General features: G+C 37.8%; 1 protein-coding gene across 1 annotated transcript in view; it reads left to right on the top strand.

The window, feature by feature from the left end:
* Window positions 1-19,840, top strand: part of KLF8 (KLF transcription factor 8) — a gene marked incomplete at its 3' end in the record, with an annotated part of 258,713 nt that overhangs the window by 151,791 nt on the left and 87,082 nt on the right. The window contains 1 exon segment of the mRNA XM_082717462.1: window positions 15,194-15,267. Coding sequence (XP_082573588.1) covers window positions 15,194-15,267 — 74 coding nt within the window.

Genomic DNA, 19,840 nt, shown 5'->3' with positions numbered 1-19,840 from the left:
GAGGCCAAGTTCACCTACCAAGGAGTGCGGTCCCAAAACCAAGGAGAGCAGCAGAATTCCAGAGGAGGAGAAAGCCAAGCACGGAACTCATGGGTTTTTCCCTGTGATTTTTTTTAGTCTTGCAGTTAATTTAATTTTTTTCTTTTCCATTTTTTGATTTTTTTTCTCGCCTTTGGGTAAAATTTTTTTTTTTAACTTTTACCTTTTTCTTTTTTAACGTATTTTAACTAGTTTCTCTAATATATATATTTTCTCTTTTTTATATTTTTCTTATGTGTTTTCTTTTTTTTTAATTCTTTTCTTTTCTTCTTTTTTTTTCTTTTTTCTTTTTTTTTTCTTTCTTCCTTTTTGAACCTCTTTTTATCCCCTTTCTCCCCCCTCACGATTTGGGATCTCCTCTAATTTGGTCAAAGCATATTTTCTTGGGGTTGTTGCCAAACTGTTAGTATTTTACTTGCTCCTTCATATACTCTTATCTGGACAAAATGACAAGACGGAAAATTCAACACATAAAAAAGAACAAGAGGCAGTACTGAAGGCTAGGGACCTAATCAATACAGACATCGGTAATATGTCAGATCTAGAGTTCAGAATGACAATTCTCAAGGTTCTAGCCGGGTTCGAAAAAGGCATGGAAGATATTAGAGAAACCCTCTCGAGAGATATAAAAGCCCTTTCTGGAGAAATAAGAGAACTAAAATCTAACCAAGTTGAAATCAAAAAAGCTATTAATGAGGTGCAATCAAAAATGGAGGCTCTCACTGCTAGGATAAATGAGGCAGAAGAAAGAATTAGTGATATAGAAGACCAAATGACAGAGAATAAAGAAGCTGAGCAAAAGAGGGACAAACAGCTACTGGACCACGAGGCGAGAATTTGAGAGATAAGTGACACCATAAGATGAAACAACATTAGAATAATTGGGATTCCAGAAGAAGAAGAAAGAGAGAGGGGAGCAGAAGGTATACTGGAGAGAATTATTGGGGAGAATTTCCCCAATATGGCAAAAGGAACAAGCATCAAAATTCAGGAGGTTCAGAGAACGCCCCTCAAAATCAATAAGAATAGGCCCACACCCTGTCACCTAATAGTAAAATTTACAAGTCTCAGTGACAAAAAGAAAATCCTGAAAGCAGCCCAGGAAAAGAAGTCTGTAATATACAATTGTAAAAATATTAGATTGGCAGCTAACTTATCCACAGAGACCTGGCAGGCCAGAAAGAGCTGGCATGATATTTTCAGAGCACTAAACGAGAAAAACATAAAGCCAAGAATACTATATCCAGCTAGGCTATCATTGAAATTAGAAGGAGAGATTAAAAGCTTCCAGGACAAACAAAAACTGAAAGAATTTGCAAACACCAAACCAGCTGTACAGGAAATATTGAAAGGGGTCCTCTAAGCAAAGAGAGAGCCTACAAGTGGTAGATCAGAAAGGAACAGAGACCATATACAGTAACAGTCACCTTACAGGCAATACAATGGCACTAAATTCATATCTCTCAATAGTTACCCTGAATGTTAATGGGCTAAATGCCCCTGTCAAAAGACACAGGGTATCAGAATGGATAAAAAGACAAAACCCATCTATATGTTGCCTCCAAGAAACTCATTTTAAGCCCGAAGACACCTCCAGATTTAAAGTGAGGGGGTGGAAAAGAATTTACCATGCTAATGGACATCAGAAGAAAGCAGGAGTGGCAATCCTTATATCAGATCAATTAGATTTTAAGCCAAATACTATAATAAGAGATGAGGAAGGACACTATATCATACTCAAAGGGTCTGTCCAACAAGAAGACTTAACAATTTTAAATATCTATGCCCCCAACGTGGGAGCAGCCAACTATATAAACCAATTAATAACAAAATCAAAGAAACACATCAACAATAATACAATAATAGTAGGGGACTTTAACACTCCCCTCACTGAAATGGACAGATCATCCAAGCAAAAGATCAGCAAGGAAATAAAGACCTTAAACGACACACTGGACCAGATGGACATCACAGATATATTCAGAACATTTCATCCCAAAGCAACAGAATACACATTCTTCTCTAGTGCACATGGAACATTCTCCAGAATAGATCACAACCTTGGTCCTAATCAGGACTCAACCGGTATCAAAAGATTGGAATAATTCCCTGCATATTTTCAGACCACAATGCTCTAAAGCTAGAACTCAACCACAAAAGGAAGTTTGAAAAGAACCCAAATACCTGGAGACTAAAGAGCATCCTTCTAAAGAATGAATGGGTCAACCAGGAAATTAAAGAAGAATTGAAAAAAAACATGGAAACAAATGATAATGAAAATACAACGTTTCAATATCTGTGGGACACAATAAAGGCAGACCTGAGAGGAAAATATATAGCGGTACAAGCCTTTCTCAAGAAAGAAGAAAGGTTTCAGGTACACAACCTAACCCTACACCTAAAGGAGCTGGAGAAAGAACAAAAAAGAAACCCTAAGAAGAGAAATCATAAAGATCAATGCAGAAATCAATGAAATATAAACCAAAAAAACAATAGAACAAATCAACGAAACTAGGAGCTGGTTCTTTGAAAGAATTAAAAAAATTGATAAACCCCTGGCCTGACTTATCAAAAAGAAAAGAGAAAGGACCCAAATAAATAAAATCATGAATGAAAGAGGAGAGATCACAACTAACACCAAAGAAATACAAACTATTGTAAGAACATACTATGAGCAACTCTACGCCAACAAATTTGATAATCTGGAAGAAATGGATGCATTCCTAGAAACATATAAACTACCACAACTGAACCAGGAAGAAATAGAAAGCCTGAACAGACCCATAACCAGTAAGGAGATTGAAACAGTCATTAAAAATCTCCAAACAAACAAAAGCCCAGGGCCAGACGGCTTCCCGGGGGAATTCTACCAAACATTTAAAGAAGAACTAATTCCTATTCTCCTGAAATGGTTCCAAAAAATAGCAATGGAAGGAAAACTTCCAAACTCATTTTATGAGGCCAGCATCACCTTGATCCCCAAACCAGACAAGGATCCCACCAAACAAGAGAGCTATAGACCGATATCCTTGATGAACACAGATGCGAAAATACTCAACAAAATACTAGCCAATAGGATTCAACAGTACATTAAAAAGATTATTCACCACGACCAAGTGGGATTTATTCCAGGGCTGCAAGGTTGGTTCAACATCCGCAAATCAGTCAATGTGATACAACACATCAATAAAAGAAAGAACAAGAACCATATGATACTTTCAATAGATGCTGAAAAAGCATTTGACAAAGTACAGCATCCCTTCCTGATCAAAACTCTTCAAAGTGTAGGGATAGAGGGCACATACCTCAATATCATCAAAGCCATCTATGAAAAACCCACCGCAAATATCATTCTCAATGGAGAAAAACTGAAAGCTTTTCCACTAAGGTCAGGAACACGGCAGGGATGTCCATTATCACCACTGCTATTCAACATAGTACTAGAGGTCCTAGCCTCAGCAATCAGACAACAAAAGGAAATTAAAGGCATCCAATACGGCAAAGAAGAAGTCAAATTATCATTCTTTGCAGATGATATGATACTATATGTGGAAAACCCAAAAGACTCCACTCCAAAACTGCTAGAACTTATACAGGAATTCAGTAAAGTGTCAGGATATAAAATCAATGCACAGAAATCAGTTGCATTTCTCTACACCAACAGCAAGACAGAAGAAAGAGAAATTTAGGAGTCAATTCCATTTACAATTGCACCCAAAACAATAAGATACCTAGGAATAAACCTAACCAAATAGGCACAGAATCTATACTCAGAAAACTATAAAGTACTCATGAAAGAAATTGAGGAAGACACAAAGAAATGGAAAAATGTTCCATGCTCCTGGATTGGAAGAATAAATATTGTGAAAATGTCTATGCTACCTAAAGCAATCTACACATTTAATGCCATTCTTATGAAAGTACCATCCATCTTTTTCAAAGAAATGGAACAAATAATTCTAAAATTTATATGGAACCAGAAAAGACCTCGAATAGCCAAAGGGATATTGAAAAAGAAAGCCAACGTTGGTGGCATCACAATTCCGGATTTCACTCTCTATTACAAAGCTGTCATCTTCAAGACAGCATGGTACTGGCACAAAAACAGACCCATAGATCAATGGAACAGAATAGAGAGCTCAGAAATAGACCCTCAACTCTACAGTCAACTCATCTTCGACAAAGCAGGAAAGAATGAACAATGGAAAAAATACAGCCTCTTCCATAAATGGTGCTGGGAAAACTGGACAGCCACATGCAGAAAAATGAAATTGTACCATTTCCTTACACCACACACAAAAATAGACTTAAAATGGATGAAGGACCTCAATGTGCGAAAGGAATCCTTCAAAATCCTTGAGGAGAACACAGGCAGCAACCTCTTCGACCTCAGCCGCAGCAACATCTTCCTAGGAACAACGCCAAAGGCAAGGGAAGCAAGGGCAAAAATGAACTATTGGGATTTCATCAAGATCAAAAGCTTTTGCACAGCAAAAGAAACGGTTAACAAAATCAAAAGACAACTGACAGAATGGGAGAAGATATTTGCAAACGAAATATCAGATAAAGGACTAGTGTCCAGAATCTATAAAGAACTTAGCAAACTCAACACCCAAAGAACAAATAATCCAATCAAGAAATGGGCAGAGGACATGAACAGACATTTCTGCAAAGAAGACATCCAGATGGCCAACAGACACATGAAAAAGTGCTCCATATCACTCGGCATCAGGGAAATACAAATCAAAACCACAATGAGATATCACCTCACACCAGTCAGAATGGCTAAAATCAACAAGTCAGGAAATGACAGATGCTGGCGAGTATGCAGAGAAAGGGGAACCCTCCTACACTGTTGGTGGGAATGCAAGCTGGTGCAGCCACTCTGGAAAACAGCATGGAGGTTCCTCAAAATGTTGAAAATAGAACTGCCCTATGACCCAGCAATTGCACTATTGGGTATTTACCCTAAAGATACAAACGTAGTGATCCAAAGGCCACGTGCACCCGAATGTTTATAGCAGCAATATCCACAATAGCCAAACTGTGAAAGAACCTAGATGTCCATCAACAGATGAATGGATCAAGAAGAATCGGTATATATATACAATGGACTACTATGCAGCCATCAAAAGAAATGAAATCTTGCCATTTGCAACAACATGGATGGAACTAGAGCGTATCATGCTTAGCGAAATAAGTCAATCAGAGAAAGACAACTATCATATGATCTCCCTGATATGAGGAAGTGGTGATGCAACATGGGGGCTTAAGTGGGTAGGAGAAGAATCAATGAAACAAGATGGGATTGGGAGGGAGACAAACCATAAGTGACTCTTAATCTCACAAAACAAACTGAGGGTTGCTGGGGGGAGGGGGTTTGGGAGAAGGGGGTGGGATTATGGACATTGGGGAGGGTATGTGCTTTGGTGAGTGCTGTGAAGTGTGTAAACCTGGCGATTCACAGACCTGTACCCCTGGGGATAAAAATATATGTTTATAAAAAATAAAACATTTTAAAAATGTATAGATTGTTCTAGGCAGTATAGACATTTTAACAATGTTTATTCTTCTGATCCAATAGCATGGAATGGTATTCCATCTTTTTGTGTCTTCTTCAATTTCTTTCATGAGTGTTCTGTAGTTCCTCAAGGACAGATCGTTTACCTCTTTGGTTAGGTTTATTCCCAGGTATCTTATGGCTCTTAGTGCTATAGTAAATGGAATCATTTCTCTAATTTCCCTTTCTGCATTTTCATTGTTAGTGTATAAGAAAGCCACTGATTTCTGTACATTGACTTTGTATCCTGCTACGTTGCTGAATTGCTGTATGAGTTCTAGTAGTTTTGGGGGGAGTCTTTTGGGTTTTCCATATGAAGTATCATGTTATCTACGAAGAGAGAGAGTTTGACTTCTTCATTGTCAATTTGGATACCTTTTATTTCTCTTTGTTGTCTGATTGCTGCTGCTAGGACTTCTAATAGTATGTTGAACAAGACTGGTGAAAATGGGCATCCTTGTCTTGTTCCTGATCTCAACGGGAAGGACGCAAGGTTTTTCTCATTGAGGATGATATTTGCTGTGAGTCTTTCATAGATAGATTTGATGAGGTTCAGGAATGTTCCCTCTATCCCTATACTTTGAAGCGTTTTAATCAGGAACGGATGCTGGATTTTGTCAAATGCTTTTTCTGCATCAGTTGAGAGGACCGTGTAGTTCTTCTCTCTTCTCATATTAATTTGTTGTATCACATTGATTGATTTATGAATGTTGAACCATCCTTGTAGCCCAGGAATAAATCCCACCTGGTCATGGTGGATAATCTTTTTTTTTTTTTTAAGATTTTATTTATTTATTTGACAGAGAGAGATCACAGTAGGAGAGAGGAAGGGAAGAGATCACAGAGAGAGAGGAAGGGAAGCAGGCCCCCTGCTGAGCAGAGAGCCCTATGTGGGACCCGATCCCAGGACCCTGAGATCATGACCCGAGCTGAAGGCAGCGGCTTAACCCACTGAGCCACCCAGGCGCCCCGTGGATAATCTTTTTAATGTGCTGTTGGATCCTGTTTGCTAGGATCTTTTTGAGAATCTTATCATCCATATTCATCAGGGATATTGGTCTGAAGTTCTCCTTTTTGGTAGGGTCTTTAACTGGTTTGGGGATCAGGGTAATGCTGGCTTCATAGAAAGAGTCAGGAAGTTTTCCTTCTGCTTCAATTTTTTGAAACAGCTTCAGGAGACTAGGTGTTATTTCTTCTTTGAAAGTTTGGTAGAATTCCCCAGGGAATCCGTCAGGTCCTGGGCTCTTGTTTTTTGGGAGGTTTTTGATCACTGCTTCAATCTCATTATTAGATATCAGTCTATTCAGGTTGTCGATTTCTTCCTGGTTCAATTTTGGGAGTTTATAGTTTTCCAGGAATGCATCCATTTCATCTAGGTTGCTAAGCTTATTGGCATATAACTGTTGATAATAACTTCTGATGATTGTTTCTACTTCCTTGGTGTTAGTTGTGATCTCTTCCTTTTCATTCATAATTTTATGAATTTGGGCTTTCTCTCTTTTCTTTGGATTATTGTGGCCAATGGGTTATCAATCTTATTGATTCTTTAAAAAAAAACCAGCTTCTAGTTTCATTGATACGTTCTACTGTATCTCTGGTTTCTACCTCATTGATCTCTGCTGTAATCTTGATGATTTCCCTTCTTATGTGTGGAGTTGGTTTGATTTGTTGTTGATTCTCCAGTTCTTTAAGGTGTAGAGACATCTGGTGTATTCTGGATTTTTCAGTGTTTTTGAGGGAGGCTTGGATGGCTTTGTATTTCCCCCTTAGGACCACCTTTGCTGTATCCCATAGGTTTTGGACTGAAGTGTCTTCATTCTCATTGGTTTCCATGAATTGTTTCAGTTCTTCTTTGATCTCCTGGTTGATCCAAGCATTCTTAAGCAAGGTGGCCTTTAGCTTCCAGGTGTTTGAGCTCCTTCTGAACTTTTCCTTGTGATTGAGCTCCAATTTCAAAGCATTGTGATCTGAGAATATGCGGGGAATAATCTCACTAGCCCTCAGGGAGATTCAAATTAAAACCACATTGAGATACCACCTTACACCAGTTAGAATAGCCAAAATTAACAAAACAGGAAACAACATGTGTTGGAGAGGATGTGGAGAAAGGGGAGCCCTCTTACACTGTTGGTGGGAATGCAAGTTGGTGCAGCCTCTTTGGAGAACAGTGTGGAGATTCCTCAAGAAATTAAAAATAGTACTTCCTATAACCCTGCAATTGCACTCCTGGGTATTTACCCCAAAGATACAGATGTAGTGAAATGAAGGGCCATCTGTACCCCAATGTTTATAGCAGCAATGGCCACTGTCGCCAGACTGTGGAAAGAACCAAGATGCCCTTCAATGGACAAATGGATAAGGAAGATGTGTTCCATATACACTATGGAGTAATATGCCTCCATCAGAAAGGATGAATACCCAATTTTTGTATCAACATGGATGGGACTGGAAGAGATTATGCTGAGTGAAATAAGTCAAGCAGAGAGAGTCAATTATCATATGGTTTCACTTATTTGTGGAGCATAACAAATAGCATGGAGGACAAGGGGTGTTATAGAGGAGAAGGGAGTTGAGGTAAATTGGAAGGCGAAATGAATCATGAGAGAGTATGGACTCTGAAAAACAATATGAAGGTTTTGAAGTGGTGGGGGCGGGGGGAGGTTGGTTTACCAGGTGGTGGGTATTATAGAGGGCTCGGATTGCATGGAGCACTGGGTGTGGTGAATAAATAATGAATACTGTTTTTCTGAAAATAAATTAATTAATAATAAAAAAGTAGATGACAAGAGAAAAATAAATCTAGAAAGAAAGAAAGAAAGAAAGAAAAGAATCTCGTCAAAATGAACCCCACATATAAGATTTATATGCTACCAGGACAAAAACAAAGACACAGAAACAGTGACATAAGAGAAAGCTGGGAGAGTGGTTATAAATTCTCAGTGTGGGGGAGGAAGGTTATTTTGATTCTTCCTAGATGTATCTTCTATCTTTGTTAAAGGGCTCAACTTCTCTGAGATAAAGGGTGTTTAAAACTGGTTTGCCTATAGGAGTAGCATTGATTGGGGAAAGTGGATTACCTTGAAGCTTATCTCTATATGAATATTAAAAAAATTAAAAAACCATAAAAAATAGAAAGACAAAAGAAAAACACAGGTTATGTATCAAAAAATTTCAGGTTAAATGGTTATTATGGAATTTGATGTTCTGAACATCTCATTGTGATGGTAAATAGGTTAAAAAGTTATATATATATATATATTCAAAAGAACCAGAAAAGTTGGAACGAATTAAAGATAAAAGTTGTATCTATGAAGTAGTGGTGGTTGTCCTCTTGTCTTTTTTTTTTTTTTTTTTTTTTGGCTGGTTTTATGGGGGAGGGGCCTGCTGTGTGGATTTTCACACAGTGTTGGTAGAGTTAAGTCCTGCTGCCCCCATCAAGGGGCTGGGCTCTGAGGAAACCTGTTTTTCAGGCTTTTGTTCTCTGGAGGGTTTTTTGTTTGTTTGTTTGTTTGTTTGTTTGTTTTCTCTTGCCTTGGCAGCTTTTGATGTGTTTTGGAGGTTTAGAGGAAAGCAAACTGCACCCAGACCTCCCTCTCAGAGAGAAGCCTCAGTTTCTTCCCTTCTGGGTGCTCCAGAGCACATAAATTTCCCCTCTGCCACTGGCAGAGCACGTTCCCAATCATGGTCTCTGGGGTCAGAGGAACTCCAGCTTGTACCCAAAACCACAAGAAATACTAGCTGCAGCTGTCTGGGCAGGTCCAGACCACCAGAGAGATCCCAAGCAGAGATAGTGCTCTGAGATCTTCCTGCTGGCCGGGGCTTGGAGTGCTCAGACTTTCCTAGAGAGAACCCGCTGGCTGGCACCTGCATGCACCTCTCTCAGGGAAGAGTGTAGGGCTCAATAGGGACTCAGACTCTGGTCAAGCAGCATGCACGCGTTCAGAGTGCAAAAGGCTGTGGTTCTGCTGGCTGGTGAGGCTCCCTCAGATGCTTTCAGGAGAGCCTGCGGCTCAAGGACTAAGACCTGGCTTCTTCACTGCACTTTCTGTTGCTCAGAGCCAGCGGTGGCTGTCCTGAGTTGGCAGTCTTAAGCCCCTGTCCCTAACCGCCAGATTCCCCCAATTTCCCCCTATGATCCTTTGCTCTTTTTGAGTGCTTTCAACAAGACTCCCAGTTAATGCTGGTCTCCAATCACAAGGCACTCTTATATTGGGGTATTACTTTTCAATGGGTCACTTCTGGTGGCTCCCTTTTGTTTGTCTTCCAATATCAGTCTGATATTCGCTTTACCTGCCCACTGGCATCTTCTGCCCCGGTAGAGATCCAGAAGTATATAATTCTAATCTCAGGCTTATTTCATGGGTTATCAGAGTTCTTTGGTAGGTAATCAGTTCACTTTAGGGGACAGGTGGAAACGGTGCCTCCTCCCTACTTCTCTGCCATTTTGTCTCTCTAGATACTACGTATCTCTTAAGTCTCTTAGAGTCCCCCGTGTTTTGCTTGATTTTGAAGTTGTACACCCCAATGATTCTTCCTTGATTTCCACCTTGAAAGTTTAACTGCTCACTTTTATCCCTAAACATTTTTTTTCCCTCTTAGGGCTAACTGGAGAGTGAGATATGGTCTATTAGCAAGCCATCTATTCCTCTACCTTAAACAATCTGTTCATTTTCATAAAACAAATAGATGATTGGGGAAAATGCCACTTTGGTAACAAAATAAACCTGGGAATGTGACAAAGATAAAGTAATCATATCAAATTTCTGTGATTATTGTCCCTGGAATGTGGTTTGTGATGTTCTGCATATATGAGACATTGACCTGCTGTGGATGAGGCTCAGTCCTCCCTATCTCCTCCTCTGTTTCCCCTTCTAGTATTCCCTTCAGAGAAGGACCAAAAAGTCCAGCTTCCAGGCACAGATGCTTAGAGAGCCAATCTAGGCAGAAAGATGGTTACTATCTCAAGTAGATCATTTGTATTTCTGAAGCCCTCCTGACTGTATAATTCACATCTCAGTGGCTCAGGACATACCTTAAAGGACATTTCCCCACCACTTTCTTCACAGCTTCTGTGCAACTGTCTGGTCCCAGACACAGAGCAGAAGCTCCAACTATAGACAAAAGCAAAAGACTTAAAAAGTCCTCATATATGTATATATATATATATATATATATATATATATATATATATATATATGTATACACACACATACATACATACTGAGCTTTCTTTAAGACCATTCTGTAGGTCCAAATCTCCTACAATTTTAAGTTTTGGCTGACCAAATATTATTTTTTTAAGGGAGAGGTTAGACAGCTTTCCCTATATATTCCCCAACATTTAAAATGTTGTCCAGAATTATCTATGAGTTACCTATTGGCTATTCCAATTTGGCTGTTTTTCAAGTGAGAGGATACTAAGCAGAAATTGCTTACATTCCTAATTTTCGGCTATCTCCCTTATGTCATTTGACTAAAATATTGACAGTACAGGTGGAACAATATGTTTTACCCAGACTCCTTGATTATTGCTATTTAACAATATTGGTATTATTTACTATTATAATATCTGCTAAATAACCCTCCTTACTCCCACTATCATTAATTCATTGGACATTAATTAGCACATTGGACACAAATAGCACATTAATTAGCAGAGGAGATACTCTGCTAAAAGATACAAGGGAAGGTAGGTAATAGTCACTAGTTAACTACTGAGGAACTCACCTGATGGTCAGGGAAACAGAAAATGCCTCTTTGTGCCTGGAAGTGTTGTAAATACTTGAATGCATATCAACTTGATAAGTCCTTATGACAATTCTATAAGGTATTCCCATTTTGTAGATGGGGAAACAGACACAGGAAGGTGGAAAAAGCTTGTCCAAAGTCTTATTGTTAGGAAATTACAGAGGCAGGAGTCACCTGGGTGGCTCAGTCCATTAAGCATGGGACTCTTGACTCTTGATTTCAGGGCTATGGGATTGAACCCTACTTGGGGCAGTATGCTCAGCAGGGAATCTGCTCAAGATTCTCTCTCTCCATCTCCCTCTGCCCTCTCCCTGCCTTTCTCTAAAATGAATAAATAAAATCTTAAAAAAAAAGTTACAGAGCCAGGTTGTGACTCTAGGCACTCACTCTAGAGTCCATGCCTTTTTACCATACTTAGGTAGCAATGTGGAATATGGCTAGAAGGAGAAGTGACTAGATGATGAAGGGCTACTTTTAAAAGATATTTCTGTTGTTGAATTAATTGCAATGGATAACCAGTTGGTTGAAGATGATGAGAATAAAGTCAAAGGTAAATGACTCTCAAGTTTTTAGACTGAGACTAGGTTGATGGTGGTGGTAAAAACTGAGATTCCATATATGAGATACGGGTGCCTGGGTGGCTTAGTTGGTTAAGCAACTGCCTTCAGCTCAGGCCATGATCCTGGAGTCTCAGTATTGAGTCCAGCATTGGACTCCCTGCTTAGTGGGGAGTCTGCTTCTCCCTCTGACCTCTCCTCTCATACTCTCTCTTTCATTATCTCTCTTAAATAAATAAAATAAAATCTTTTAAATGAAGAAGGATAAAAAAAAAGAAACCTAAATGTTCAGATGTGGAGAGGTTTGTGAGCACACTGTGTAGGAAAAACTTGCTTGATGCCGACAAGATGAACTTACAGGCTAAGGCTAAAGATTCTGGCCATCAACAATAATAACGGTAGTGATGATAAAATAGCTAAGTATATTGAGAACTTTTTATATGACAAAAACTGGTTTGAGTGTATCTCCAGGTGTTAATTCAAAGAATCATCCTATTAACCCAATTAAATCAGTACTATCACCACCACCCTGACCCTGGCAGGTGAAAAGTCTGCGGTTTATAGGGAATAAATATCTTGTCAAAGTCATTCTGCTTCCTCAGCCCTGTTGTTTTATAAGCCATAGAAATTTAAAAAGACCAGATAGGAGATGGTTTTTGTAAGTTGGTCTGGCTAAAATTGATGAGATCTAGTGAAAGGATATGTGACTGGAAAGAACCAAAATCACTCCACTCTCTCCTACAAATGTTTCTGGCAGCAACCAAACAAACTCTTCTGGCTCCATGGTGCCCCCCAACACACCCTCTTTTTCCAGCCTTGAAATCAGAAAAGCTGCCCTCTCTGGCTCCTCATACTTCGTAGTTAATTATACTTCAAACATCTCTTATACACAATGTCTCCAATTTTCTTTCATTCTTTCTCATTCTTGTCCTGTTCCTGTACTTGGGAAAACACACTTCCTCATTTTCCTTTTCTGTCATTCATCAAAAACTTTCAGATACGTGTTTGAACACCTATCATGTGCCAGGTACTGTTCTAACCCCTTAAATACATCAGTAGAAAAAAATATCAAAGATGAAAATTTCTGCCTGCAAAGAGCTTTGAGTCTAATGGAAACTGGATTTTTCTGTGTCTGATTTCTGTGCTTATTCCTTAATACTCTTACTCGGGGCACCTAGGTGGCTCAGTTCGTTAAGCATATGCCTTCCACTCAGGTCATGATCACAGGGTCCTGGAATGGAGCCCCGGATTGGGCTCCCTGCTCATCAGGAAGCCTGCTTCTCCCTCTCCTGCTCACCCTGCTTGTGCACTCTCTCTGCCAAATAAATAAATAAAAATAAATAATTAAAAAATATATGCTTTTTCCTCCATCAACGATGACCTAACCCTCCAAAAGGCTTCATAGAAGGCTTAGGACTCTGCAGAAAACAGTGAAATCTTTTAATTCTAGATGGAGATGTTGAGGCTTACATAAAAAGACCTTGGCAAAGATTATAGGATATAACCCCTGGGCATCTAACTCTCAGGTCAGTCCTCTCTGCTATACTTGCTGACTCTATGTCTGGTTGATTCAGATCCCAAACTGATAACAATATACCTTACATAACCTCTGACATGCAGTCATTATGCAATAAATATTTGGTAAATTATGGATGTAAATGTGATTTGTTCTATCCATACACTTGGATGAAAGAAAAGAAAATTCATGTGTTTTGAGATAAAATTTAGGCTATTTTATTTTTTATTTTATTTTTCCAAATGTTTATTTAAATTATAGTTAGTTAACATATAGTGTAATACTGGCTCAGGAGCAGAATTCAGTGGTTCATCAAGTACATACAATGTCCAGTGCTCATGATTACAAGTGCCCTCCTCAATACCTATCTACACCCATCTGCCACCCACCTCCCTCCATCAACCCTCGGTTTGTTCTCTATTACAAAGATCCTCTTATGGTTTGTTTCCCTCTCTCTTTTTTCCCCTCCCATAGGTTCAGCTGTTTTATTTCTTAAATTCCACATATGAGTGAAGTCATGGTATTTGTCTTTCAATGACTAATTTATTTCTTTTATCATAACACACTCTAGCTAAATTGGAACTATTTTAATGTGTCAACATTCTCCAAATTCTTCAGTAGTGGCACAAAAGTTTAACTCATCATCTTTTTATTTTTTTAAGATTATTTATTTATTTATTTGACAGAGAGAGATCACAAGTAGGCAGAGAGGCAGGCAGAGAGAGAGAGAGGAGGAAGCAGGCTCCCTGCAGAGCAGAGAGCCCGATGTGGGGCTCAATCCTAGGACCCTGGGATCATGACCTGAGCCGAAGGCAGAGGCTTTAACCCACTGAGCCACCCAGGCACCTCGTAACTCATCATCTTAATAGGATATTCTTTGTATGTTATTGCCATCAAATTAGGACTGGTTTCCTCAATTCCTGACATTCAAAAAATAAAGGAATTATTTTGAGGGTTATTTTTTGCTTTTTTGTGCAACTATATTATAATTTTGTATTTTTGCTCATTGTATGTTTGTTGTATTTTAGCTGCATTAGATATTAAATGGTTATTATGAAGTGACCTATAAAATGAATATTTTATGGGTGAATATATTTGACATCAAAAACAATTAACTGATTTATAGACTACCTTTTGAAACACAATCAGGTCTTAAATGAAGAAACTAACTGTAATTGATTTGGAGACACTTAGAATAATCCAAAATTTGACCAACTAAATTATAAGCAATCTGTGGATTAATCTTCCTTGCCCTATATTTTCCTCTTTAGTGAGATTAAACTGTAGATAGATCAAAGGAAATCTGGTTAAATAAGTGCTGGTTGGTGCTTTTTATAGAAAGACAAATGAACAGGGAAATAGAGGACTGTTCATATTAACCCCATCTAGCTTGTGTATTTAAGAGAGATAGACAGGAAATACTTCCTTAGAGAGATTTAGTGCTAACGTGTTTAGAAGCTCATTAGGGTAAATATCCACAGAGGATCTTATAGGTAGGGCTGGTTGGAGTGGTTGGAAGAAGAAGATTCTCATGTATATAGGAATTGTAATGGGGGGCAGCTAATATTGTTGGGGACAAGCCAGGGCCATCTTGATGAGTAGAATATACAAATTAGAATGTTGTCCAAACACTGACTTCTCAATATCTAGTAAGTGTTGAAAAAGTGATGTTCATTGAATGCAAATAGGTATAACCAAGGGTAAATGGCATACTGTATGCATATGGTGGATTAATCTTATTCTAACATTGTGTGTCCCTTGTCTTTTTTCCAGATATGGATCAACTCATAAACAACTTGGAAGTCCAACTTAATTCAGAAGGTGGCTCAATGAATGTCTTCAAACAGGTCAGTTATCAGGAAAATTAGATACTAATATTGAGCTTTAACAGTGCTGAGTGCCTGGTAAATCATTGTAGAGCTAAAGCTCATTTTTTATTTCTAACAACATGTTAGGAACTGAAAGGGAGTGAAGGAAGGAAGGTTTCTAGGAAGTACCTGGGTTTCAACTGTGAAACCCAGGCCAGAATAGATCCGGCCCAAAAGAAGTATATCCTCTGGGGTCAAGTGTATAGAGGCAAGTTAGACACTTGGTAGACAATAGCAATCATTTTCCTAACACTGTTCCACATTTAAGGCACTCTGAAGATTAAATACATTGTCTTCTTTAATCTTCATTATATCTCTGTTGGATACTGTATTAAGGTTCTCCAAAGAAACAGAACCAGCAGAATGTGTATGTCTCAATCTCTCCCTCTCTCTCTCTCCCCCTCCTATCTATCTAGCTGTCGATCATCATCTATCATCTATCTACATATATATACATACATACATATATAAACTATATACTATATATAGTATATATAGTATATACTATATATATAGGTATAAATAACAATATATGTATCACATATATACATATATATTTATGTATATATTTTATTTTATATATAAAATAAAATATATATCTATCTACCTAGCTATTGAGAGAGAGAGAGATTCTAAGGAATTGGCTCACATGACTGTAGAATTCTAATGAATATAAAATTTAATAGGGGGTAGGCTGGCAGATTGGAGAGCCAGGGAAGAGTTGCAGTTTCAAGGGCAGTTGGGTAGAAGAGTTCTTTCCTGCTTGAAGGAGCTCAGCCTTTGTCTATTAAGGTCTCCAAGTGATGGAATGAGGCCAACCCACATTATGCAGGTTAAACTGCTTTACTCAAAGTCCAGTGACTTAAACGTTAATTTCACCCAAAAACATCTTCACAGAAACATTCAGAATAATGTTTGACCAAATAGCTGAGCACTGTGAGTCTCCCAAATTGATACAAAATTAATCATCACAGATAGGTATTATTAATATTCCCATCCTACAGATAAGAATATTATAACTTTGGGCACACCCCAGAACAAGGATTTCTTTTCTTAAACAGGCAAGCAGTTTGTGTTAGATGTAGAAGTCTGATTTTGCTCAGGTTTAAGTTTTAAAGTCATTCCATGAGTAAAATGCAAATACTATCAAAATTACCCTTGAAAATCCTTTAAACTGTCTATAAAGTTGAGTATGAAATTTTGTGTATCCAGTAACTATCTGTTTCTCTTTTTTAAAAAGATTTTATTTATTTGAGAGAGAGAGCACACAAAGAGCGGGACGCGCAGAGGGAGAGGGAAAAGCAGACTCCCCACTGAGCCTGATCCCAGGACACTGGAATCATGACCTGAGCCCAACCAGACACTTAACCAACTGAGCCACCCAGGCGCCCGTTGTTTCTTTATTTAAGTCACCAGATTAAGCATCTCGCTTACATTTAAGAGTCATATTTTACCCAAAATAGTTTTTAACCATTAAATGTTTTGCCTTTGGTGTACAATTGAATTTAAGTTTCATGCACCTATGTGCATGTTTTCATGCACATAGGGGGGATTTTCCTTTGTATTGTGTTAATGCCAAACCCAACTTAGTATTTTATTTACCTTACTTGTAGCTGTTGCCATTTAAGGACTATTCATACATTAACACTTGCTAATTGTTGTAAAACATCTGTTGGTTTCTGGTATAAGTCATATTTAATAATAAAAGTATTATAAGGGTTAGACAAAAGCCTATTGGACATGTAATAAGAAAATACTCATTGAAATATTGTGAAGCACGCATAGCTACCTTATTTTGAAATCTCAGTACACCTAAGTACAATTCCAAAATTATTATTATTTTTAATTTAATTTAATTTTTTTCAGTGTTCCAAGATTTTTTGTTTATGCACCACACCGAGTGCTCCATGCAATATGTGCCCTCCTTAATACCCACCACCAAGCTCACCCAACCCCTTCCCCCTCCCCTCCAAAACCCTCAGTTTGTTTCTCAGAGTCCACAGTCTCCCATGGTTCATCTCCCCCTCCAATTTCCCCCAACTCACTTCTCCTCTCCAACTCCCAATGTCCATGCATTGTTTAAGTATACTAAGTTTGCAAAGTTTGAAGACACTTTGAAATTGGTTCAATGTGTAGAAAATTCTGGATAATAGATAATCTAAGAACTTTTTTGTTTCTTGACTTCTCCAAGCTATCTTGTTTTTAGTAAAGCTAGGTTTAGTAAAGTAATTTTGTGCTTTCATGGCCACAGAACACTGGCCATGTCCCAGGGAACAAAGGCTCAGAACTTGTGTTCTATAAAAATACAATGTTGGCAACATCCTCATGGGCAGAAACCTACTGGTTTGGCTCATTATATGATTTGTTTATGTCATGAGATGGGATTAGTGTGGCTGTCTACTTCAGTACACAAATGCTGCTCAATAGTCTTTGAATTCCTTTATCACCATATACAATATAATGAATACACTTGGTTGTCAGTGCTTTTTGTTCTTAGTTTATGATTATTTCATAGAAATAGGATTTCTTGAACAACATGTATGATCAATTTTAGGACTCATACTGTATCATACATTTCTGCCCCCTCCAGTTTAATATTGTTAACATTTTACACATATTGTCACATAATTGCAGGTATTTACACGCTCTTTCTCTACCCCTTCCAACTCCCTGTGTCTCTTTCTCTCTCATTTTTTTTTACCTTTGAAAGTAATTTGCATTGAGAAACTTCACCCATAAGTAATTAAACATGCATCACCCACAAATGATACTCTCATGGGTAATTACATCAACCATATTATACCCAAGTAATTAACAGTATTTTATAATATTATTTAATTGGGTAATGTATTTCTAAAACATTCTCAGTGACACCTTTTCCCACAACATTCTTTCTGCCTGTAATATCCTTCAATAAGCCTGTCTAATTTACCAAATCCCAGCTTTTCTTAGGGCCCAAATTTTAATTCCATCTGTTTCATAAAATTTCCACTGATAACTCTTCTTACTAATCTTTAGTGCACTTGAATGAATCAAGCACTGGAATGCTTGATTATCTGTACCAGTTACTTATATGGCTCTCCTTATTACTTATTCTCTAGTCATCAACTACTTTATGTAAATATCTTTTACAATGATATTTTTTGTCTCTGAAACTTGTTATTATGAGCTATGCACACAATTTTTGACATATTCTTATTATGAATATTATATACTTACTTTTAGATTAGTGCAGTTAAAAATAAATAAATACATATATTCTGGGTTTGATGTGGGGTATTGGTTTCCTAGGGTTGCTGCAAGAAAGTACCATTAATTGGGTGGCTGAAAACAAGACAAATGTATTATTTCATGGTTCTAGAGTCCAGAAGTCCAAAATTATATCATTGCCATGATCCTTTCCAAGGTTCTAGGGGAGAATCTGTTTCTTGTCTCTTCCACCTTCTGGTGGATGTGGGTGCTCCTTGGTTTGTAGACTCAGCACTCCAGTATTTACCTACATCTTCACATCATTTTCTCCTCTGTGTCTCTGTGTGTGTCTCTGCTCTGTGTACCTGTTTAAGGACACTTGTCATTAAATTTAGGGCCCACCCAAATAACCCAGGATTATCTCCTCAAGATCATTAATTTAATTATATCTTCAAAGACTGTTTCCAAATAAAATAATATTCATAGGTTTTGGGGATAAGGATGTGGACATATATTTTGGGGGAACGTCATCCAGTCCAGTACTATGTGTTATACATATATTTCTAACATACAGTAAATAACACAGCACCCCAAAACAATCTTAGATGCTTTGAGGAAGAAAAAGTGCTTTGCTATATTATAGTTTAAATTTTTCATAGTTTCATGCTAGGTAATTTTTCCATATTTTCATACTAGGTAATAATCAAATGCCTAATGAGTCAATATATGCACATACATACATACATTTATGCATACAATGCACATGTATACATTTCTAATATTATTTTGCCTGGATGCAGCTGCCACTAGCTTGCTGCTATCTCCCAAGCCTGTAGGATTGCCTAATTCATTAGTTTGTACAAACAGATGAATTCATTTATCTCATAGTGTTACATTTCCAGATGCTATTAAGATGGTGGTGATGTAAAATTTGAAATCCCTCTAGGTTTAGTTTAGCTCTACTTTTAATAATACTCAACTCCAATCACCTCTCCTTTCTCTGAATACATAAACACCTGATGTCCTCATTGGAGATGGATTGGAGATTCAGAAAGTAAAACTGACTTTTTGACTTAAACAATGAATGTGCACATATGTGTCTTGATATACATACTCATTCACCCAGGCATGAAAATGGTTAGTTTAAACCTAGAGCAAAGCTAGAGGGGACCTATGTACATAAGCAGCTTTCCTTTTTCTATTTAGGAGACTAGGTTTTATCTTAACTACCATAAAAATACTCTTTTCTCTCTTTTACACCTGTTTTGCTGTCTGGAGTATTTTGTTCTTTCATTTTATTTCTAGTCTTGCCTTCCCACTTTCAAGCTCTAAATCAGAGCTGTTTTATTTTATTTTTTTTATA

Source organism: Mustela nivalis (assembly GCF_964662115.1).
Source record: "Mustela nivalis genome assembly, chromosome: X".
Classification (NCBI taxonomy): domain Eukaryota; kingdom Metazoa; phylum Chordata; class Mammalia; order Carnivora; family Mustelidae; genus Mustela; species Mustela nivalis.
Note: the sequence above shows the minus strand (reverse complement) of the source record. Positions and strands in the feature narration are given on the sequence as shown.